Below are 24,505 nucleotides of genomic sequence, written 5' to 3' on the forward strand. Positions count from 1 at the left end.
TTACCAAACACTCTTTGATTCTAGTATTTCTCTTTTTTTCTTACTAATTTTAGATCCATGTTCGTCCTCGCTTCCTTGCACTTGCACCGCTGGCCTACCACTCGTTTTTAAAACGATGCCGACTGCCCTGCTTCTCTGAAAAAGGGTTTTCCCTCCATCCCAAACGGGCTACCTGTCGGGCTGGAGTCCCGCGCCCCGGGGGAATTTGCCGTTAGGGGTTTTATTAAAACACAGGACTAACACACATGAGCCCACGTGTGCTGTAGATGCCCAGTTCAGAGCAAAGTGTAATGATGTACCAGGACCGTAGCTGACAAACTGATCACTTATCTACCACTCTACTCTATCTCACCCTAAAATGAACATATCTAGTACTACCACAGCCTATACCTATGAAAATAAACCTAACAGTAAGAGGTGTAGGACCAAATCTCCACAGTGTGTGGGGCACACACACCAAGCACCTTGGACAACAGCGAAGATCGTCTAGTTTAAAGAGGAGTCACTCGCTCCTCTGCAGAGTGGACCCCGGGTTCCCCCCACACCCTCCGCCGCCGAGTAAGTACGGCCCCAGGAAACGGGGCGCAGTGAGACGTCTCCACCTTTTGCGCATCCCGGTTTATACTTAACGGAGGACGATGTTGAGCGGTGATGGGAGAGCCAGGCTGCGGCACCGAGGGACAAGAGGTAACGAGGAGGCGAAGTGAACGAGTGCTGGTAAATTACAAAAGGAAGGGGGGGAAAGAAAAAGAAAAGCCGTTTCAAGCTAGCAGTTAGCCGCGGTTAGGTAGCATGTCAGTGTCTTTGACGGACGGACGGGCGGCTTCGCTGGCTAGCCTGTGGTAATGTTAGCTAATCAGCTGCCGTGTCGCGACGATTTAGCGGAATGCGACCCGGGACGTGGGTCTCACGTTTAAACCTGACTTACAATTAATCATCCGCGGTTACTTAGCTTTGCAGCCGCGGCGCGCGGTTCGTCCACGGTGTGTGTTTACACTGCTTCGCGTCCCGCTGCTCGTGTCACGGCACGAAACGACGCCTCCTCCGCCTGTCCTGGAGCGAGAGACCGGGGAAAATGGCAGTGGTCGTGTTTGCCTTACCGACTCTCGTACAAAATTGTGACCAACAGTTGTGCTAATATACCTGTTAGTCTGTGTACCCCCCACCTTTTTTTTTTTTTTTTAACGGGGCGGTAGTTCTTGTGTGTTTGTGCCGGAGCTTTAACACAGGCACTAATCCATGATCCCGAAGTGGCTGCCGCAGCCGCGGGACTTGGACGGGGACTGACCTGGCCATTTAAGTAGCTCAAAGCTGCGGATAATGTTTCCTGTAGCAGTTTACTGACCGGGGCCTGCACTGGCTACTTTTTTTTTTTCTCTTTCCAGGAGCCAGGAGCAGGGGAATCGTGGAGCTGGTAATATCTCCTATTAGATGTAAACATTTGCCAAATGATGTTTTTTTTTAAAAGACAAAATAGAGGATACGTAAAAGGATGAGATTGTGCAATAGGTTCATAAATTTCAGATCATTCCCAGATTCCTCTGAGTCATGTGTAGGTTCCTCAATTTTTTTTAAGAGTCTGCAGATTTTCCACTTCCTTGCCTGCTTTTTTGGGGGATTTCAACCTTTGTCGGACATGAAACGGACACCCGCCTATTCTAGCTTTGTCTCTGATGCATGAGGTTTTAACATTTTAATATGTAGCACAACGCTTTGAATTATAATGGCAAGTGTGTTTGTATAGCAACCGTCAGAACCAACATTACAAGGTGCTTCACATTAGAGCTGCAACTAACTATTATTTTCATTTTCAGTTGATCTTTCTTTTGATCGACTAATCATTTGATCGACCAGCTGTATTTCACCTAAAAACAAAAAAAAAAGGAATAGAACCACTAAAACGGAATATCACTGAAACAAACCATAAAATGTATGATCCATAATATATAAAACATAATAAAGAAATAAGCATTTTCATGAAAGAATTGTGTTAAGGCTGAGATCTTCCATCCAAGCTATCCATCCAACCTTTAATCCTTTCAAACTAGTTATAGGAACAGCCAGATCTAACATGTCTCAGGGCCTCAGGCTGCAAACCAGTTGTTAGAGAGAGAGAGAGAGAGAGAGAGAATATCTGAAATGTAATGTGGTGCCAGAACATTAAATGCCTTAAACTTAATCAATAAAATCCTCAAACCAGACCCAAAACAAATTGGCAAATAATGTAAAGATGCTAAAAATTGAGTAATAATCGCAACAGCCCCTTTAGCATTCTCAGTGTCTGTCCCTGGAGGTGTTTAATATGCTGTCGTCATGTGAAATGATTTCAGTTGAGGCGGTCTTGAGGGCTTACGCAGGCATCGGCTAGCAGGGCGATGAGCTGCGTACACTCATTCTGCATGCATGTCAAGGGGATAGCGATCTCATTGCAGTACATCTTCTGTAACAGAACGGCCAACAGACGAGGCTGCACCGTGGATAGCGCTGCCTCACAGTTGGCTCAGTCCGGGCCCCTTCTTCCCAACAGTCTAGTCGAAAGCAAGAATCATTCTAGCCGTGGCATTTCACCAGCCTTTCTCTCCTGATACACTCAGGGCCCTAGAAAAGATGGACAGACTTGTGCTGAGCAATTACCATTATCAGCACACGGAAGTGCTCTCTCATCTCTCCTAAAAACCTGTTGGTCATGATGCTCCTCTTCCTGTTCTTTTCACTTTCCTCTCCCAGGTGCATGAGGCCCTCAGGTCCTGCTAGGAGAACCCATGGAGCCAATCATCACACCCTTGCACTCCTCCTCTGCGCCTCCGCTGGGTGATGATGGCGATGGGGAGGCTGGATCAGAGGAGGACGAGTTTGGAGACTTTGGTGGATTTTCTGTCGGGGTGTCCTGCTCTCCTTTGGGCTTCGCTGATTCCTCTAAGCCACCTTCCGGCCTCAGACAGCCTTCCCCTACCACAAAGCCAGCCACAAATCAACCAGACTGCAGCTTTAATCACCCAGCTGAAAAATCCCAGCCTACATCCATTGTGAACTCAGGTTCCGGCGGGGGCCAGATAGACGTGGAAGGGCAGGATTGTAATGCTGAATCCTCTTTGCACCTCACAAACGGATATGCTGAAGGAGACCGCAACTATTGGGCCCAGAATGCTTCTGTAGCGGGTACTTGCTCTCCCAAGGAGGAAACGGGGTTTGCTGATTTCACTGTGTTTACGGAGCAGGCAGCACACCCCTGGTGCTGTGGCTTCTCTCCCTTAGGCAGCACAGAGCAGTGGGCTGGCAGAGTGGAAGGGACAGACTTGCGTGACCAAATCCGTGATCCAGGTCATGAGGTCATTATGGACTCTGTGCCTAGATTTCATTGTGCGTACGAGGCAAAAGAAAATGTTTGCACTAAGGTCAAGCACTGTGAGAAAAGAGATGCAGCACTCATGCAACCATCTCAGGACCACCATCAGCCTCAGGAAGCTACAGCAGCTTTGGGATTTCCATCTGAGAAGCCTCATCTTGGAGAAGAGGACGTAGGCAAGCGCGGGGACAGTTGGAGGGAAAGGAGGCGTAGTCTAAATCCCTCACAAACCTCAGAGGTGCAGGAGGATGGAGAGTGCGAGAAAGATGGAGGGAAGAGCATCTCTACTGTCCCCCAAACATTCAGTGTGTATGATTCTGCTTCGGAGGACCCGGCATCCGTCTGTGATGATTTGTCACTTGAGGGTGCTTCTGCCGACTCGGAGCCAAATGTTTCGTCTCTTTCTTCACAAGGGGATCAGACAGACGGGGACCAGACTGATGACGAGGATGAAGAGCTGGGAAGCTACAGGCATTCCGACCCTTTTGTCATAGGCAGCATGGCAAATCTCAGCCGATCCGAGGCAGAGAAGGGTGTTGGTCATTGCAACCAATCTGCGACTCAGGAAACTTCTGCTACCTCCGACCAGTCACATTCTGTAACATATACACCAGACGAATTTGCAGACTCCACTGACAGTAGTTTTGAGCACCACGACGACCAAGATCGTGTCCAAACACCTGATGTAAGGGTGCGGATTCTAGGGAGCCTCCCACCCAGTGACAGCTTTGCAGATTTCTGCTCAGCGCCCACACAGGAGGATGGAGATGGGTGGTGGGCGGAGTTCCAGGACCAGAGGGCTCAGGAGGAGGGAAAAACTTCGACACAGCTCCTCCAGGGTGATGGGGATACTGAGGGAGAACGGGACAGAGTGGGACAATATGGAGTTTTAAGGAGAAACAGCTGTCAGGTGGGAGACATTTCACTGAAAACTGGCTTTTTTTGTTGTTGCTCTTTATGATGAGAATTAGAGGTATGGTGTTGATTATTCCTTCCGTATTCCTTTTATTAACATTATTTTGACTGCCTGTTTGTCACATCCCAAAAAGACTTGCCAAATGTTTCACAGACATATAAACAAAAAAAATACAAAACAGAAGCTTGAAATCAGTCAGAGAGTCCAAACTTCTGGACTGATCTTTCCTTTTTTTTTTTTTTTCTGGACAGGAGTCATTGTCCTGCCGTGTCCAGCAGCTCATCTGCGCCAGTTTCCCAGAGGTAGCGGTCCCAGCTGTGGATTGTGAGGAGGTGGCGCTGAGCCTTGGTGCTTTGCTTCACACGCAACACTTCCCTGAGAGTGGGGAGGAGAAGATGCCAGAACTCGGCGGTGCTCAGTGGTGAGGATAAGTAGGAAGGTGGTGGTGGTGGTGATGATGGTGGATATATTGCATTCTTTGACATTTTAATTTGAAGAGAAACCAGTTTTACTGCTTTTATTCTGTATAATTATACCGCAAATATTAATTTACTTGACATGTTTACAGTAGTAACAGTCTGCACTGGCTGTTTAGGAATATAGAGTTACAAATTTGGTAAATATGGCTACTTTGGATGTCGTCCTGGTTAATGTTCCCCTCTCACCATTTCAGATTTACTCTCATTTTAATAACTCTAAAAGAGTTACTAATGTTGTCTATGCATGTGTTATGCTGCTTTTGAATTCCCTCGCCATTTCTCAGGGTTCAGCGGGGCCTGTGGTGGCCACACCAAGATGTCACCAGTGCAGTTGGCCTCCAGTTTCAGTGGGCTGTTTCCCACACCAAGAGAACTCTGCTCAGGTGCCTCGGTGTGGACACAAGGAACACTGTGAGTTCGGCAAAACGTAAAAACTAATGTTTATCAGTGACCTGAACATGACAGCATCTTCACCAGTAGCCGAGTCACAAGCTGAAACTGCCACTGTAGTGATTGATCGACGCATTTGAGTTGCAGTAATGCTGAAGTGAAACCAGGGTTAAAAACCTGGATTTGCAGAGTTACAAGCTGTCACTCCCCTGTCGGTTGCTTGTAACAGTGAGATCATTACACTGCTGCACTCACTGTAAGTTGCTCTAGATAAAAATGAATGCTGAACCAGACTCCGAGCAAGTTTTACACTTCGGGGCTCCGTCCTTTTTAAGTCAAAATATACTGCAGATTCCTAAAATTTAAATTCAGATGCATCTAGACAGTCGGTTTTTATTTTGTGTGTCTTTGCATCCCAAGCCCTGCCTTTTTTTTTTTCTTTTTCTGAATTTCCATCCCATTTTTATCATCCGTCAGGGAATGCTAGAGCCTATCAAAGAGTCCGTGCCAGCTGTCTGTCCTCCAGGATACACAGCAGTCACAGCACAAGCACCTCCAGGGCCCCAGGACATACCGGACCCCTCCATGCAGGTAAACTGGTCCATTTGATTAGATTTGACTAGCTTGAAAGAGACCAGAGCATAACACATGAAGACATTAAGCTTAAATGTTGTTGTAAATGATGTTTACTTTTCTCGGCGTAGGAGGCACTCCCTTCCAGCCAGCTGGACTGGAGCAGCCGTGGCCTTAGCAGCTCTCAGGACGGTACGTCCCCTCGCCGAGCCCCTCACTTCTGGGGCCGGAAGTAGACTACCAGCCATCCCTTACACGGCTTCTGCTAATAATCCAAAACTTTTGAGAGTTTACTCTGGGGTTCCTCTGGACTCCTCCTCACCTCCTCCAGGGCATGTCTGCTTCTTTTGATTTACAATGTGTTTCCCCTCCACCCAGTCAGCAGTAGTGGGGGACCACGCCATGTTGTGGAAAATAAGACATTGTGATTCAATTGAATTTCTCCTCATGAATAACAAAGTCAAACCCAGTGTTCAGAAATCATGTTGTTGTCATGATTTCTGCTAACGAGAAAACTCTGAGAGGTCTAATATCCAACAGACCCAAAACTGGGACCAAAAGTAAAACAGATGTGCAAGCAAACTGAAAGAATTAGACATCAGTCTGAATTGTTCACAGGGGAAACACTGTACCGCCGTCCCTTTTCTCCCCCCTTCAGTTACTCCAGTGTCTCATCTTAACCTGCTGTCACCTTTTTGGGAAAGAATTTATCTCAGTATTTATCAGACCCCGATGTGATGGGGAAGCCCTGGGGTGTCCGTCTTGAAGTGGTAACACCTGATATGGGCGAAGGCTACTTGATTCAATGGATGTGTTTATCCAGAGGACCATTTTTATTTTATTTATTGGTGACCACCGTTGAGGATGAACTCCCACCTCTAAACCAGTAGTAATACTGCGGTCTACCTTTTGCCCAGTGCGTGGCTATATTATGCACGTACACTTAGCCTATAAATCTGACAGTATCACCCAGTTTTCTGCTTTTTTTCTTTATATTTTGATGGAAACCATGTATTTGTTCATATCCGCTTGTAAAGGGGGTCATCGTGCCCTCAGTTATGTTGGTCACCTGTGGAGAAACCAAAAAAGTTATTGTTATTTTCAAAAAGTCAACAACACAGGTAATAAGTGTTATTCTTTGCTCAGGAAAATTTTACTAGTTTAATTTAATTAGCTTCAGATTTAGTACAGTAGTGTTTTGTACAGAAAAGGTTTCTTTCTAATTTATCCTAAAACGTAAATTCTAAAAGTAATCATGAAGAAGATCTAACCAATATGATGACAAAAACAAAACAGAAGAAAGGCCAGGAAAAAGGCAGAGTACCAGAGTTGGCATGTGTCTTTGTGTCCATGTAACTTTGTTTTTTTTTTTTTTTTCAGTAAATCTTTAAACTTGCATGTTGTTGCAGATAACACGCTGGTAGTTTGGGAAAAAAAAAAAAAATCTGAATATCCATTGGCTTACAAAACGACAAAAACCGCCATCATCTGAGTTTGCCTTTTAGAACAGGGGCTGACAGCGTACTTGGTGGTACCATCTGTATTGCTGGTGCATGTGTTTGAAGTGGGCAACACGGAAGTATGCTGAATAATTGTGTCTGATTTAAAGAAGAACTTTTTATCGTAGCCGGTTGCTCATAAAGATAAGGATTCAAGGATTCAAATGTTTATTTTGTCACATACATAAACGATACAAAAGGCTCCACGAGTCATTTCCGAGAAGGCAACTGGATGAGTTGACTCCAGCGGTTCAGACAACACTGACATTTAGATTCGACAGAGGCACCAATCTGAGCTTAGAAAAAGCCGTTTTTCTGCCCGGTTCCCATGTTTGCCAGCGTCATTTACGTCCCGTCTTCAGTGTCACTCTCTTGATCCATTCAAAGCAACAACCCAAGCAGGACAAATGTTCAGCGACGAAATGACATGTTACATGAATGTTGTCAACAGAACAGTGTTGCAGTAATAAAGTATGCACAGCAGAGGGCAGCGAAAAGGTAAGAACATATTTGCTGCATTTACTGTAGGAACAAGTTAAAAGAATTTTAACAATTGAAGGGCAACCTGTGTAATCAGCCACAAAAACAACAAACATGCACGTCATACATTTTAATGTTTGTTTGTGGCCTGTTATATTTATTTCTTAATTTAATTATTTTTTCCATATGGTTGGTTATATGAAATGGTTATATTTGGAGATTTTATTTATTCCGTGATTACATTAACATGTCCAGGGGACCACTGTCACAACACAAAGGAATGATGTATCTCAGACATTATTTCACAGTAAAAACAAGACAAAAAATAGTGACACGGCGGAAGGTCACTGGAAAGTTGTTTCCACAAAATTTCTGCAACTGCAGGTGCAGTATTTCATTATGAGTTGTGCCTTTATGCCAGCAATTATTTTCTTAAAAGTACTTAACTTATTTTTTTTTTTTTTTCAAAATGGTTAAATTCACTTTGGACCTAATAGGTTGTTGAGTTATTTATTTATTCGGATTTACTGCTCAAATCCAGATTTAATGCACTGCAATAGGGACTTGTGGGAAATCCTTGTAAATACTGAAATAAATCAGTTCATCCTTTCTGCTTTGTGTTGCCTCTCTTCCCTCAGTTTTTTTCTCTCTTGCCAGGTGCAGTGTCACTCTTGTCTGTGGTTGAGTACAAGGTTTGGAGTATTCAAACAACTAAGCAGCTAGATGGGATTCGTGTCAGGATACTGCTAGGCCCGCCATTTTAAAGGTGGTGTCACTTTCAACGGTCAGTCCAGCTTGGGACAGCAACATTTGACGATTTGACAGATGCGTACTAGATAATTGAACATTTTTAAAGGTTTCATATGTGTTTTAAAAAAAAAAAAAGCTGTATAAAGCTCGACGAGATAGAAAATTTAACAAATGTGGTGGTGGCGAGAAAGAAGTGAGCCTACCAGACTCCTGCAGCCCACTCCTCATCTCTACTCAAAGCCGGCGGCTCAAGCGGTCTCCTCCAGGTGTTGTCAGTACACGCCGTGTGATCACTATGAGGTGTGCTTACAGGTGCCAGAGAGTACACTTCTACCACACTCAGCAGTCCTGCTGGGTGCGGGCAGAGGTGGGAACAGGCCTAAAACATTCAACCGGAGAGGGCAGTGACGCGTCTGCCTTCCAGCCCGGTACTAAGATCCTCATTGAGGGAGTCTTCATTTTTATATATGTTGCATGTGATCGAGGTGGAAGTCGTACTTCAGAGCTGACTTCTGCCGTATCTTGTGTTTCGTCCAGATTTCCCCCAGGGTTTAGCAAGAGTTACTACCACGTAGTCAGTATTGGTCCAGTGACTTGGTGCCGCATGGCGGCTTGGATATGTCACGGTTAAGGGGGCCTTTGAATCTGACCAGAGAAAGGAGCTTCACGCTGCTTTGCTGAGCGTCGTTTGCTGTGTCACTCTCGCTCTCTCAGTCTCCCCAGTGTCTCAGTAAAAAGGAGAAAACATCGGTCAGAAGAACATGCTTGCTCTCCTTTTTATGAATCAAGAAGTCGAGCTCACAGCTTCCTCATTCCTCACCCGCTGCCCCCCCCCTCGCTGGCACGGTCTGCTCTGCTCTCAACCTGGATAATTTTGGTCCTGAGGAGGGGAGCAGATCCAGCAGCAGCAGCAGCCGTAGCCATAGCAACAGTCCTCCACCAGGTCAGGTCATGTGAAGCTGCAGAATCTTAGAATTCGTGAACTGTTCATCGGGTTTACCCCGATGGCGCTAATGTGGAGCAAGTCAGTATACTGTCGCTAAATTTAGATTGTGTCGCGTGTGAATATCCTAATATTTGACACTCGGTGGGCGCTGTGTCTCTTTTGCAACACGTCGGATGCGTGGTTGTTACACACGCTCACACGTAAGGGAGTTGATCATCAGCAAACTGGAAACCAGCGCTGACAGCCGCCACCTAGAGGACACTTTCAGTCGCCGGATGTCCGCTGCAGATGGGACCAGCACTTCCGTCAGGTCAGGTCAGGGGTTACATCCAGCTCTTTTCATTTCACCGTCACTTTAAGGCATTCATACAGGGAGCAAAAAACAAAATCATACACAAGGGTCCTTAAATGCTCATGCTGTGTGTGTGTGTGTGTCTGTGTGTTTTCTTCATAAGGAAACCCCAGCAGGATGAGCTGAGTGCGGAGGCTGACAGGGCGACCACTGGACTTCCCAACCTGGCCTTCATGAAGGCCAAGGTCCTCGTGTTCCCAAGCATCCTCCAACCAAAACAATGCAGTTCTTCAGTTTTAGAGTGACATTTCTTCTATACACACACACACACACACACATATCCATGCTGTACATACAGTATACAGGATTTAAGCACTCCATAGGTTTAAAGGACTCGAGGCTGAGCTTCCTGCTGCGGTGAAAATACTCCACCTGCTGGCCCATTTTCAGTCTTAACCCTAAAACATTAAGCTCTTAGTAGTGAGGCAGAATAACCCTGTGTATCAGCTCATCGATTCATTTCAGTGTGCAGTCATCTGTGCAAAGACGACCTTTTAATCTTGTGTGTACCACAGCAGGCATTACTCTTCTTAAAATCAAGTGTTGCGGTTTATTTTGGTTTAAACTGACCCCACCCCCCCAAAAACATGAGCACACACATTTCTTCACTCTGGAGACTGTTGCAGCAAACTCACCAACTTAAATGATGTTTGATTCTGTATTTATCGACTTATTTTCACTATAAAACGTATCGTCTTATTTTTGATGTAAAATTATTATAGACAAACATAATATACTTAAGTGATATTGGGGACGTAAATAGAAGTAAAGCGGCCTTCGTGAAGATGCGTGAAATCTGAAAGAAAAGTTTAATTTTCTTCTCTTTCTATGTTACTGTTATAGACCGTCAGCCTGTTAAGCTGGTCCTTTAGTTTTCGGTTCCAAATAAAACTATTTTTTTCCTTTGTTTTTTTTTTCCATGAATATATTTCCACAAAATGTTTGAGAGTACTCTCAGCAGGCTGATTTGAAGCTCTGCGGAAAATAAAACAACCAGTGTAACTCCTACATTAGTTGTAGTACAGGTCAGTCATGACTTATCATTCCTACGGCTCGCTTTTCCAGTTCAACAATTCACACACCTTCATAGATATATTCATTTACTGATCAATTACGGGACACACGGGGGTAACCCTTGGGTTTGAGCATTTACACCATTGATCAACTGTAAAAGTAAAACTTGCGCCTGTAGTTTCCGGTTTAAAACCTGTGTAGGGAGGAAAAACAATGTATTTTTAGTTTTGCTTGTTGCACCTGGTAACAATGCTCCCCTTAAGACCTATTTTAATATTACAAATCTTTCTCACCATGCATTTGTTACTAATGTTGTAGATAATCAGGGACATTTTATATTTTCTAACCAACTGACCATTAGGCCTTATGAAGTTATTTCTCCTGCCCTACGAAGCCAAAACGCAGAAATTACAAAATTTGTTAAAAAATTGGGTTCAGACATGCACTTTTTTTTTTTTAACAGGTTGAAAGTGGAAACTGATTTACATTCCATACGCGATCAGTCCGTGAATATGTTGTGGCTGTGGTGTGAAACATTTGATGCGCGGAGGGTGAAATCCGAACACGCTCATCTCGGAGGGAGTGCCCGTCGTTTGAACGGCGGCCGCACCGGATGAGCACCCTACCCTTCCTCCTCTCGGCCGGGCTGGTGTGTCTTCCTTCCGGTTTGCCGAAGAAAGTTGAGGGAGGTTCAGCGGCAACTGGGCTTTTACATAATGGACAGCCAGGGAAGGAAAGTGGTGGTCTGTGACAATGGGACCGGGGTAAGTTCGCCGCTTTGGTTTCACGCGTTATCAGTAAGTGGCTTTGTTCGAACGGCGCCGTTTATGTCGAAGGATTTGCCGAAACAGGAAGTGGGGCTGTCAGCCTCCGAGCTAGCTAGCCTTAACTGGGTGGGTAGCTAGCAAGCCTGCTAGCCAGCTAATTTTCATTCATCCAGACGCTCCACGGAAACGGCACCAAGAGCGGGTGTTATTGTCGGCACGAAGGCTGAATACGCAGCTCACGGTACAGCTCTCACAGCTGCATACACACCCCAGGGTGAAGAAACGGCTCACTTGCCACCAACGGATATCAAGCTAAGGCAGCTAGCTAGCCCTGCTAGTTTTTACCAGCTGACTCTCTGCCTTATTCTGTCACTCATCTCAGTGATTTGTTTAACAAATCCACGCGGACGTTGCAGATTCATTCCTTGTGTCGTGCCTTCGGTTTCATTACGAAGCGCAGCAGCTAGATTTTTGTTCCTAACCCCAACGTCGGGTAGGGGAAACGTTAGCCAGGCCATGACAGGTGAATTGAGGAACCACCTTTTACTGTGTTTTCCTGTGCAGCAGCAACTTCACGGAGAGAAATGTCACCTAACTGCCTTTTTAGTAGAGTGTGTGGACCGTGGAAAAAAACCCCACAGAAAGTAACGATCACATACATACATGTATGTATGTAGTGGGGCCCAAAAGTCAGAGACCAATTTCCCATTGACATGAATGTGAATATAATGTGTGTGTATATATAAATACACACCATTCAGGAACAACATCAACACCAGTAACTGGTGTTAATGTTGTAGCTGGTTGGTGTGTGTATATAGTCCAATATCACAAATCACAAGCCTCAAGGAATTGCATTATTCCAAGATTAAACTAGCGGTTCCCAACCTTTTTGGCTGTTGACCTCTCACAAAAAAGTAGTTTTGTACATTTCAGATGTCTGCAAGTCGTTAGCAGTTCCACCAAAGAGACATTTTCCCCTCTGAACTTCACAGAGGGTTTCATTGAAATAACAGTTTGACACCAAAAGACATTTCACAAAATAAGTTAAAGATTAGAGAGAAGTTGTAAAAGAAAAAAAACCTTAAAACAGATTTGGAGTGGCTCGATCCCTTCACTGTGGACCACCGAACAAAACCAGCTAACTGTATATAAAGTAGTTCAAACTAGCTCCACTTAGATCAACTACATCAGTAAAATACTGCTGACACATTGAGGCAACATTATTAGCAACCGAATAATGTCATGTATAATAATTTATCAGCCACAGGAGATATTTTACTGCAGAACAAGTACTTTTACCTTTGATACTTCAACTACATTTTTGCTGATGCTACTTTTACTTAAGTTGGCTTTTTGAAAAGAGGACTTCTGCATGTAATGGAGTATTTTTCCAATTTGTTACTGGTACTTAAGGGACCTGAATACTACACCCACCACTGGACCACACCGTATGTGTATTCTGCTGATGCATCCGCCCTTAAACTGCTCGATTTTTACACACGACTGATTAGATTAGGACTTTTGACAGGTTGACAAACGCTTTAGGAAGTTTGTAGGTGCGTTAAAAGAACTGTTACGAAAGAGTCCTCGTAGCCACCAGCCACCAGCCACCAGCCCAAAGTGCATCTGCATGACTGAGAGACCAGTTTGGTCGTCTTTTTGTCACGGCCGAGCGAGCTGGTGTAATAGTCCATTAGGCTGGTAAATTTAGGGGATTTTCTAGCTCCTGTGGTTTGTAGACAAAATAAGCAGTTTTTTACTCCTACCAGCATTTACAATAACATGCTGTAGACTTTGCTGGTCTGTCTTCATGTTTAGGAATTACTCATTGCACACAAGTAGTATTGCCTCTGTTGGAGCATAGGAACTTCCTGACTAAACCTTGTCAGCAGCTCAAAGAGGATGTTGGCTCAGCATGTTACTGACTAATAAGGTTTGTTTGAGATGTGACTTTGTGCGGAAAAACGGAGCCTTTGTCGGGGTTGAATTGAGAAGCTAAGAGGAAGTGAGAGAGTCTGAACGACAGCCACATATGTCACCAACACCTTTTCAGAGCCCTGATGCGTGCCGTTTCACCTTATAGTCTACCGTAAAACCTGACAGTTAATTTTAGCTTTGTGTATCTGCAATCACATTCACTGGCAAAACAAGACAAAAGTAACAACTAAATGGTTTGGTTTGCTGGTAAATCTCACAGTCTTCCACTGAAACAAGTTCTGTAAGATAATCGAGCAGCAGCTGATTTGAATTCAGTTTCTACCGGCAGAATTGGTTTGCCTCGCCTGTTACTATTATCGTCTTCAGATTCCTCTGTGGGGGCAGGGCTGTAGTGAGCTATTTGCACTGATTCTGAAATTTTATCTTAATTAGTTCAACACTGCTCAGTGGGCCGTCCTTGAATTTACTCACTGACGCTGGCAGGTTGGAAAAAAGTCACAAGTCACTTTCTTTCACTTTTACATGGTTATGGTTAAAATGCAACCTGCAATCTTTTCCTCGTCTTCAGTGCTGCTTAAAGTTCAGTTATACGATTCTTTGAGCTTAAGTGTAGCTCAACGCAATAAGCGGTAAATGTTTCGACCTGCTTGGCGTTTATGTACACTCAGCACACCAGCGGTCTCAATAGTTAAATATTTCTTGAAGATTGTTTTCACAATGTTGATATCATGGCAATTAGTCAAAAATGCTCTGCTGTTTGATTTGTATGAAGCATATTACCAATGTTTTATTTGTTAGTATTAACACAAGAGTTAATTTTTTTTTAATGTAAAAAGACAGATTTAAGGCACTGAATTTATAAATTAAGTATCTTTTTTTTTCTTTTTCTTTTTTTTTTTAGTACAATGAAAGCTATAAAATTATTTTAAAACATTTAAGTTTTTCTACCATCGGGCTGGAGACTACAGCAGGTATTGACCACAGATGTTCATACATATTCACACGTACATACTGTACATAAAGGTTCTGGGATTCAAGCGTCGGTTACATTTTTATCTCTTTCCAAATGCCAGTTCGGCCCACTGTTATCAGCAGGATGACAGTAATTGTGTCTTGCTGTATTGCACGGTTTATCTCGTCAGTATTTAAATTTCTGTCCTAATCACTTCCTCTGTGCTTTACTTGTCCCTCTCTTTTTTAGTTTGTCAAGTGCGGCTATGCAGGCTCCAATTTCCCAGAGCACATCTTCCCTGCGCTTGTTGGGAGGCCCATCATTCGCTCGACAGCCAAAGTGGGAAACATTGAGATCAAGGTACGAGCTGGTCCAGAGAGTCTTGATTTCCAGGGCGAACATGGACAGGAAACCAGTTATAAGACAAAAGTATGACTTGCAGAAAAAAAAAAAAAAGAGGGGAAAAAGCAAAATATGAAATCACAGGCAACAAAGCAAAGTCAGTTTCTAATATAAGCATAACGTCAAAGCCACAGGCTTAATTTCACTTTAAAAGATCTTGTATAATTTTGTAGCAAGTGCTAACAAAGGTTAGCAGCCCAATTCAGCTCTGAAATCTGTTAGATAACACAATCAGTCCTGTAACCACAAATTCTACCAGCTTGTTTTAGATGTCCTTCAAGTGTATATATAAGATCTTACAGTATCTCCAGTGCATCCCTGCAAATATGAAATCTTTGAATCAATACTGTAATTTGGGTAAAGATCAGTTTAAAGTCTAAAGGTCTGTCAGTTTCCCATTATTTTAGCATGAAGCCTATCTCTACTTCTCTTCTGTTTTTTCCGATTCTTTTATTTATTCTTTTTTTTTTATATCTACCTTCCTCTTCCTCCATGTTTTTGTTCACCCACGATGAAGTAGAATGCCCAGAAGATGGTAAGTTCAGGTTGGTGTGTGCCTCCTGTTCTTGCCTGCTCCGGAGAGTTGTGTCATGTTTTGATCTCCACCAAAAACTAAGCTCTCTTTCTTTGTTTGAAATAATTTTTTTTCGTCCTGTGTCTTTCCTTCGTATGTTTTCTTTCATCTGTTTTTACTCACACAATGACTCCATTCTTCAACATCCCGACTAGTTTGCTGGATTTAAGCGTAGAGTTTCATTGCTGTTGGCCAAATGAGTGGCACAGAGTCAGATAGATATACAGCACCTTGTGTTAATGCACTCCTTTGTCCAGGCTAAAAGAGTTGCAGAAATGGCTGTGATGAATCATAGGCCAGCTGTTATCGATGGAGTGCTAAAAGAGATTTTGGACCAGGTCCATTTTCAGAGTCTCTGATCTGCTGGTGCATTCTGACAGCTAAACCCCCCACCCCCTCTAAAAAAAAAAAAAAAAATCCTGCTGCTATTTAAGGTCTGAAATAATCACAACAGTTTTCAGCTAAAAAGAACTTAAAATGTCAGCTGCGGCTAGAAAGCTGGTGGCCAAATGTTAAATGTTCTGTATCTGTGTGCATCACAGATCTAATTTTCTTTACCATTATGAAGCAATGTGCATATTTCACTTAAGTGATATCCAGTTAAGATTAAGTTGATTCACTAATCTGCAAGTGTTTTAGCTTTTTTAAAAGTGCCGAGGAAGCGTTCACTCTGAAGGACGCATGGCAGGCAGCTGAAATTTGGAGACGGAAGCACATCTGTTTTTCTTTTTTTACTTTTTGTTTTTATTTTTATTGAGACCACATGGAGGCGATGCCTGTGACTAGTACTTTGTTAATGCCAGAGCACACAGGATGAGCCCATAAAATGGCTGCCTTCAGCAGGCTTTTGATGTCTCCAAGTGGAACGTGAGATGCTTGACCGTGTGGCTAACACTGAGCTCTAACCTAGCGGTTGTTGACATTGCTAGGTTGCCTTGCATGCAGCTAGTTGAATGGTGCTAAAACAAGTGGGTTTCTGTAGCTAGAGAGAAGTGTTTCCGGGCGTAGATGCATGGAAGATGGTGCCTTGTTATGCATGCTGGGTAACTGAATTTTAAAGGGAAGAGCTACATGAATACATTTGACAGATGACTCGTCTTAAGGCGAGTGAAAAATGGATGATCAGTTTCTCTGATCTTAGCTGACACGCAGGCCTAGGGGGCAAGTTGAAATTCCTGATTTTGTCGCCCACTCAAATACTTGTTGCTCCTCCCTATGGCGAGTGACACTGAATGTTACAAACTGGGCTTCACAAGTGGAGGGCTATGCTGCCTCGCTTCTATATATTTATCCGTGTTGACGTTTGACCTCTCTCCCCAGGACCTGATGGTGGGGGATGAAGCCAGCGAGCTGCGCTCAATGCTGGAGGTCAACTACCCCATGGAGAACGGCATCGTCAGGAACTGGGATGACATGAAGCACCTGTGGGACTACACCTTCGGCCCAGAGAAGCTCAACATCGATTCCCGCAACTGCAAGATCCTGCTGACCGAGCCCCCCATGAACCCCACCAAGAACCGCGAGAAAATCATCGAGGTACGTTAAAGTTTATGTTTTATGTTTGTGTGCGGCGTGAAGGTTTTTTTGTAGTTGTGTGATGGGAAAAGAAAAGGGGAAATTGGCTAGTTTATGGCTCTCTGCTCTCTATCATCGATTTGATGTTACAATTCCATTCAGTTAATCGAAGCACTGATATGCTCGGATGTTAACAGCCCCTGTCAGGCCCTTCTTACCCGTCACTGTGATTATTACAAAGGGGCCAATAGGAAACTATGTTTATTATTTTTCTGAGGAAAAAAATGTATTGAGGTTTTCGTAGGAGTCAGCATCAAAGGGACATTACAGGAAATGTATTTTAAGACATTGCAGAAGTGCTGCTTCAGTTAGTCCTCTGTGAAAAGATTTCATCATGTGTTACTGACGCCTCGTACTACTGAGATAATTTTTCACCTGCTTTGGCGCAGATACACTGTACGTATTTGTTTTCATCAACAAACAAACGATTATTCTTAAAGTCTAATGTTCACTGGCCTCTCCTACAGGTGATGTTTGAGACCTACCAGTTTGCAGGAGTCTACATCGCTATTCAAGCTGTGCTGACGCTGTATGCCCAAGGTAAGAAGACACACGTGAAGTTGAAACAAAAGCGGCACATCAACATTTTTCTATTGACTACTACAGTTTACTCATCACATAAATTTTGCAAGTGTTTTTTCTATTTCACCAAATCCTCAGACCCACAAATTAGATTTAGACTGATATCCGAGTGTTATAACCGGTAAACTACTAGTAGTTGCCATTAGTTGCTTTTTTGTTTCCGTAGTCGCCCTACACCACCAAACAGAAGGCTTTTCATCTTAATTGTGTAAATATTCTTGTGTGGTAGTGTTTGACTACCACGCCTTTGTCAAAGGATTTGTTGAAAAATTTGTTTTACTGGACTACTTCGACACCAGATGTGATATTCTTTGTGCCAGAGAGTCTGGACAGCTACATGAACATCAATTTACAATGTCCCAGTGACAGACTCAATACCCAGACATGATCCGAAGCGTACTGATGTGTTCGACTCCTCCTGTGTGGTGCTTGAAGCAGGATCAGATGAACTCTGAAACTGTTTGCGACTACAGTTAGACTCTGTGCGTTTCAAATACAGGGGCCTGCATGAGGTCTGTGTTTTGCTCAACCAATTTGTCCCTGAGTTTATTATGACTGTTGAGCACTTATTAGCAGTTAATTGTTCCATTAGATGTGTTGTCTTTCCAGGTTTTCTGTGTTTACCCAGCCAACAAGGCTAACAATGGGTAGCCCAATACTCACACTGGACGAATCTCAGACACGAACACCCATTAATAACTTGTGTGTGTCTTAGGCCTTCTGACTGGCGTGGTGGTGGACTCAGGTGACGGTGTGACACACATCTGTCCGGTGTATGAGGGCTTCAGCCTGCCCCACCTGACGAGGCGCCTGGACATCGCAGGCAGGGACATCACCCGCTACCTCATCAAGGTGTCCAGTCTCTCATAGCAGTCTCAAAACACAACACAACAAAAACTAGCGGTGAAAACAAGGTAGTTAGGAAATAGAGTATATACCGTGCAAATGTGTCCTGTTGATTGATTTTAAAAATCACGTGGGTTGCTCTTCAGGTAAATGATTCTAGATGATAAGACTTACTGGCGCTGCACCATTGTAATCTACTACAGCACAATTATCTATTTCCAATATAGGGTGTTAAATCAATGTTTTAATGCATTTTAGTGTAAAAAATCCGTTGAAGTTCAGTCTCTTTAAATAGGTCATAATCATAACCCAGAATTAATGTTAGCAAGCAAATAACAGGGTTTTAATTTTGAGAAGACTTCCCTCTTGCAGTACCACTAGATCCTGTTTAAATACACATATTGGGGGGGGGGGGGTCTCAGTAAGTAAGAATAATGTTTCCTGACCTTCCTCACCTTTTTTTTTTTGTGTGTGTGCTTGTTCTCCCCTGTTTCCCTGTACTGTCTGTCTCTCTCTATCTCTCTGGGTGCAGTTGTTGTTGTTGAGGGGTTATGCCTTCAACCACTCCGCAGACTTCGAGACGGTGCGCATGATGAAGGAGAAGCTGTGCTACGTGGGCTACAACATCGAGCAGGAGCAGAAGCTGGCGCTGGAGACCACCGTGCTGGTGGAATCGTACACGGTAGATAATTACCTTTTAATTTTAAACAATAAAATACTGATAAATCTGTGTAGATTTATACATGCAAGTAGATTTAATAATAAGACATCAGTGCACAGGTTGTTGGTACATTCACTCTATAAATACCCACAGAGGAAGTTTACATGTTGGGTTTTTTTTGTTTTTTTTTTTCGTACCTGTTTGTGAGAGTTGCTTCACAGAGCTGTTTAACTGCTGCCAGGCTTAATATGTAACCGGGTGTTTGTGGTTGTTATTTCATCAGGTGTGTAGACACAGTAGCCAGTGTGAAACCAGATTTAGAAATTAAGTCACTGCCCTCACATGGACGTTGTGTGCATTATTCACTCAGCTGCCATTAAATAGGCAGGAAAAAACAGAGGAAATGAAATGACATCGCTGTCCCCACTGTTTCCCGCTGTCACCTGTCCAATGAGTTTACCATAAACCAATAACATAGGAGGACGGACAACTCCTGTTAAAGAAAAATCAGCTAAATCAAAGACATGAGGTCAAGAAATGTTTTGGGATGTGAAATAACTGCTAATAAACACTGACTATATTGAGAAAACGGGGAAATGCGTGTTTTTGTGAGACAACTTAAGTAGCCGTTTTTCAGGCTGGCCATTTTACGTAGGCACATTTCCAGCTCTCGGGGATTCTCGCTTCTCGTTTTGTTTAATTTTTTTTAATGTAAAATGAGTTCTCTTTCTGCGCGCCACACGCACCCAAGTTTCACATTTCTGTTTAAAATAGCATCATTGTATAAAGAATCCCTCCCAAGGGGTTTGTTATTCAAAAGCAGCCGTATTTTGAAGTAATCAAAACTAATGGGGTAACTAAATCCATTTCAGCAGTGAGCTAAGTAGACTACCACATGCCCGGTGTTGGCTCTGTTGGCTGCTTTAGGACAGGGCAGTGCTGCTGACTAACTGTTTTCTCTGGGACTCAAACATATGGGGGTGCAGTGCTCAACCGCCAGGCTTGCTTTTCTTTCCAAGGCCTTTTCCCTGCTAAGGGAACCACAGAATCTAAACGCAGAACCCGAAGTCTGTCTTACTGCACGCCTTACCGAGCATATGTTGTGTCTCAGAGCTCACTGTGACCATGTGTGTTTGGGTTAGTGTAGGCGAGTGTGTGCGCGTAGGCGTGTGAACATGCATGTGTAAGTATCGTTTTGTGTGCATGACTGTGCCGAAACAAGGAGGGCAATGTAAGTCTGGCCGAAGGGCCCTGAACTGCGCGTTACATCATTTCCTGTGCAGCCACATTGCGGCTGAGGCTGGGCTCTGCTTCCTCCCACTGCCCTCAGCTGAATGAAGCCTTTTTATAGTCACACACATTCACTCTACTCAGTACTGGAGCCGACACTCTCTGTGCTTTTATTTGCTATACAAGTTCATCAGTCTTGGAGGATTTTGTTTTCAAACCGCAGTAAAACGCACATAAATTTGTCTTTAAAAATGTATATTGAGAAGTTGGGACTTTTTTCATACATCACAAGCACAAAGTATCCTTCTTGATTCTTACATTCACGATTTACACCCTCTACCACTCTGTTGAGTCCCACATTAAATCCTACCTCTTCAGTGGTGTCTTACTCTCTTTTTTCCCTCGTCTTTTCATCTCATCCCTCCCACACATCTCCAGCTGCCAGACGGTCGCGTGATCAAGGTGGGAGGAGAGCGGTTTGAGGCCCCCGAGGCTCTGTTCCAGCCCCACCTCATCAACGTGGAGGGTGTCGGAGTGGCCGAGCTCCTCTTCAACACCATCCAGGCGGCCGACATAGACACCAGGTGAGGCCAGCGAAAGTGCACAGATAGGCTGCACTGTCGCTAAAGATAGGCAGATACGTTAGGATGTACTTTACTGAGAGCAACGTAGTGTTTCCACTCTGACACGCATTAATACACAACATTAGAAAGTCACGAGAGAGATGCAAAATGACAGTGTTGGCCCAGCACAGCTCCCGCCTAAGAAATAGGGGGTTTTAGACGTCAAGCTAAATAATTCTTGCCCCACAGAGTTCTTTATGGAAAGAATGAAAATTGTTCTTGGGTAATGTAAAAGAGTGGAAAAATCAGAAAAAAAAAGTGTGCTTGGAAACCCAATACATTATTAGTTATTCCTTGCTGTTAGAGTTGAGCGATCCATTTTGTAGTATTCACCTCAAGTCACAGAGGGACCTTAAACCTGTCTTGAAAGCACATTTTCAACAATTGTGGACTTAAAATATGACTATATGCCCGTTGGGAGGGAAACTAACAACATTACTTGTATGATTTGAAGATGCCTCTCTTCCCGTCCACATGTTGCTGGGTCTCTTCCCGCACTCACCCTCTTTCTGTCTTCCCGTCCTCAGGCCTGAGTTCTACAAACACATCGTGTTATCAGGAGGCTCCACCATGTACCCGGGCCTGCCGTCTCGGCTGGAGAGGGAACTCAAGCAGCTGTACCTGGAGCGTGTGCTCAAGGGAGATGTGGACAAGCTTTCGGTACGAAACCGACCCTTAACGGCCCCTCTGTAATTGTACGGTTGAATATGTCAGAGCCTTACCAAAGTACTCTGAGGCAAAACCGTTCAGATCTGGTTTGCAGAATGACCGTGACTTTGAACAACATAAATTTTAGCCGAAATTAGAATTTGGTTAGTGTTAAGTGTGGTGCGCCCAATGCAGTCTTCAATCTTGTTGTTGCGTGAGTCGACTGCACTTACTGGTACATTCAGACGAGCCACAGTCTTGCTTTACTGCACCAGGCCTCTCATTTGCTGTGAAATAATATTTCCAGCTGATTCTCAGTTTGTTTGAGTAGGCCTGGGTGGGGTTTCCCATATGGGACCGGGCAGTAAAGTACCGGGAGGTAGCAATACGTCTGTGGAGAGTCTCAGTCATCCAGGTCATGGTCTTTTTTTGGGGTGCTATACGAAGGCAACTTGCCTGAGGTTCTCGAAGACGTTTCACCTCTCATCCGGAATCTCACCTGAAAAAGCCTTTGAGATTGAGAGGTGAAACGTCTTCGAGAACTCGGAGCAAGTCCAGTCGCCTTCGTATAGCTACTCAAAAACACCAGAAACGTCCGACAACCGCAGGGAACATATTTGAGTCAGTTTAGTGAGTAAACTGTGACTGACAACTGACAGTATCTCCTTTGTCCTAATGAGGAAGTCTCACAAGCGTCACGGCAGAATAAATGAAACACCCTTTTATCTGTGCAGCTACTACTACTAACACATTTGCAAGGGTTGGGAGAAAAGTTTATGATTTTGTGATCTCAGTCTGGTGCATTATGCATAAGTTACCACCAGGTGGTGCCAGAGGCTCACGGGCATTCATTTAATTTAATCAGAGCACAGCGCTTTAATCAAAACATATTCGGGGTTCACTTCCCAATGATAAATGGGTGTTTTGGAAAAATATTACTACATTGCATTTCCATGTTAGTATCCCACAGACACTAGATTTTGTAAACAAAGGTCTATATTTTACTCTTAAATTTAATAGCATGTCATTATGTGCTTTACTTTTCTGCCCACAACCGCAACCAGCCTCACTTTTCTCAAACTGTTGATCTCATGCTGTAATGGTGGTGAGTGTTTTTTCACATATCTGTCATGGAAAAAAAAACACAGATGTGTACTATCTGTAACAAGACATCCGTCTCCTCGGATAGATCCAGAGCATAGACCCGAAATCTTATTTATACTAAATACTCGACCCCTGTAGGCGTGAAAGATGTGCCGTTAAGTTGTAGTTTAGTCTTTCGTAGAGAGTCGGGGCTGCGGTCAGCCTTAGTTGATGTCGATCACAGCGGGTTCCAACACTGACAGGGTTTCACAGTGGGGAAAAGAAGCATTCATTCCTGCAGCATACTCCATTCTCCTCTGCCGTTCTTCACGTTGAATGAATCTGATCTTTCACACGCTCAAAATATGGCTACATACACCACCTCAGTTTGTAGCTTGAACCTTTTAGCTGTTTGTTTGTTTTTTGCAGCTATGTTTAGACAGTTAGCCACGTGAGCAACAAATAGAAGCTGCGTCTTTTGCCCTATTAGGTGAAAATATGAGTGTTTGGACACAGTGAGCATACAGACAGAGTAGAGAGGTGGATTATGTTGCAGGAGTGGTTGGAGAAGATTGAATTGGTGTTTCGATACTTTTTTCCATCTTAAAAAAAAAAAAAAAAAAAAAACCTGCTTTGAGTTGTGTCTGACATGAAGTGAAGCCAACCACAACTGACATGAAGCCATCTCTCAAGCTGATTTTGAGCTGAGTGTCAGTCCAAAGCTGCACTAGTCGATTTTTTTTTTTTTTTTAACATTAACAGTGGATCAAATGACTGTTTTTATGTGAAAGGTGTTGCTCGTAGTGACAAACCCACAGAGAGTTATTGCTTGACTTGGTGTTGTTTGCATGCACGGCAGGCAGCTGCTTTCACAAATCCCCCTCAGGAGTTGGTGGAGACAAAAACAGAGCTAAAATGAAAATGAACACTGAACTTCGTGTTAGACAATGTCAGGCGACCAAATGTTAAGCTCTGTATCTGCTGGATATTTGAATTGGTAAATGTTTGCAAACAAGTGCACTTTATCACCTGTTCAAGATGATGATACTAGTATTGTGTTATACTGTGTGGCCAAAAAGTGTTTTAATGCAAGTAGTCGCAATGTTCACACTGTACGTCCTTAATGTGTAATGTCAAAATGCTACTAATAACCTCAGAGAGAGGATCTCAGATCCAAAATGACACTGTTAAAACAATATACACATCTTTTAGGTGTAACTCAGAATATTAGTCCCTCAAACTGTTTTATTTAACTCTCCTGTATCGTTGCTAATTCCGGTTGAGCCGAGCTGCCTCGGGCACCGAAATTACGACCGTTGTTCTCGAGCTTGCCGCGGTAGCAGTCACTCCTTTTTAATTTGAATGTGCAAACACAAGGTTTATGCCTCTGGATTGAACTTTAATGTAGTCCAAACTGAAACTGTACACAAAAAAAACCCCAAAAAACAAAGCACACAAACACACACACACACACACACACACACACACACACACACACACACACACACACACACACACACACACACACACACACACACACACACACACACACACACACACACACACACACACACACACACACACACACACACACACACACACACACACACACACACACACACACACACACACACACACACACACACACACACACACACACACACACACACACACACACACACACACACACACACACACACACACACACACACACACACACACACACACACACACACACACACACACACACACACACACACACACACACACACACACACACACACACACACACACACACACACACACACACACACACACACACACACACACACACACACACACACACACACACACACACACACACACACACACACAC

General features: G+C 43.7%; 2 protein-coding genes across 4 annotated transcripts; both read left to right on the top strand.

Annotated features, from left to right (window-relative positions):
• Window positions 1–517: 517 nt before the first annotated feature.
• Window positions 518–8,026, top strand: LOC120796374 (aftiphilin-like). Of its 3 annotated transcripts, XM_040139159.1 has the most exons (7): window positions 518–717; window positions 1,386–1,414; window positions 2,728–4,256; window positions 4,514–4,683; window positions 5,026–5,152; window positions 5,609–5,722; window positions 5,836–8,026. In XM_040139159.1, exons 3-7 carry the CDS (start codon window positions 2,763–2,765, stop codon window positions 5,938–5,940), a joined length of 2,010 nt encoding a protein of 669 aa, XP_039995093.1. In that variant the 5' UTR covers window positions 518–717; window positions 1,386–1,414; window positions 2,728–2,762; the 3' UTR covers window positions 5,941–8,026. The 3 variants fall into 3 exon arrangements, with proteins under 3 accessions (XP_039995093.1, XP_039995094.1, XP_039995092.1); XM_040139160.1 differs by lacking the exon at window positions 1,386–1,414 and having other exon boundaries at window positions 518–687; XM_040139158.1 differs by lacking the exon at window positions 1,386–1,414 and having other exon boundaries at window positions 519–717.
• A 3,268-nt stretch (window positions 8,027–11,294) lies between these two features.
• On the top strand, window positions 11,295–22,794 carry LOC120796664 (actin-related protein 2-A-like). The gene is made up of 9 exons (XM_040139704.1): window positions 11,295–11,509; window positions 14,655–14,765; window positions 16,702–16,917; window positions 17,424–17,496; window positions 18,254–18,390; window positions 18,917–19,066; window positions 20,714–20,859; window positions 21,426–21,558; window positions 22,789–22,794. The coding sequence occupies exons 1-9, from the start codon at window positions 11,462–11,464 to the stop codon at window positions 22,792–22,794; spliced, it is 1,020 nt and encodes a 339-aa protein (XP_039995638.1). The 5' UTR covers window positions 11,295–11,461.
• Window positions 22,795–24,505: the final 1,711 nt, after the last annotated feature.

The sequence above is a fragment of the Xiphias gladius genome, chromosome 11, assembly GCF_016859285.1.
Source record: "Xiphias gladius isolate SHS-SW01 ecotype Sanya breed wild chromosome 11, ASM1685928v1, whole genome shotgun sequence".
Lineage (NCBI taxonomy): Eukaryota > Metazoa > Chordata > Actinopteri > Istiophoriformes > Xiphiidae > Xiphias > Xiphias gladius.

Bases quoted from the DNA above. Each gene is read 5' to 3' on its own strand.
- LOC120796374 (XM_040139159.1), top strand. From the start codon at position 2,763: ATGGAGCCAATCATCACACCCTTGCACTCCTCCTCTGCGCCTCCGCTG. The intron at 4,684-5,025 runs GTGAGGATAAGT...GCCATTTCTCAG, and splicing joins GAACTCGGCGGTGCTCAGTG to GGTTCAGCGGGGCCTGTGGT. The intron at 5,153-5,608 runs GTGAGTTCGGCA...ATCATCCGTCAG, and splicing joins GTGTGGACACAAGGAACACT to GGAATGCTAGAGCCTATCAA.
- LOC120796664 (XM_040139704.1), top strand. From the start codon at position 11,462: ATGGACAGCCAGGGAAGGAAAGTGGTGGTCTGTGACAATGGGACCGGG. The intron at 11,510-14,654 runs GTAAGTTCGCCG...TCTCTTTTTTAG, and splicing joins TCTGTGACAATGGGACCGGG to TTTGTCAAGTGCGGCTATGC. The intron at 20,860-21,425 runs GTGAGGCCAGCG...TCCCGTCCTCAG, and splicing joins GCGGCCGACATAGACACCAG to GCCTGAGTTCTACAAACACA.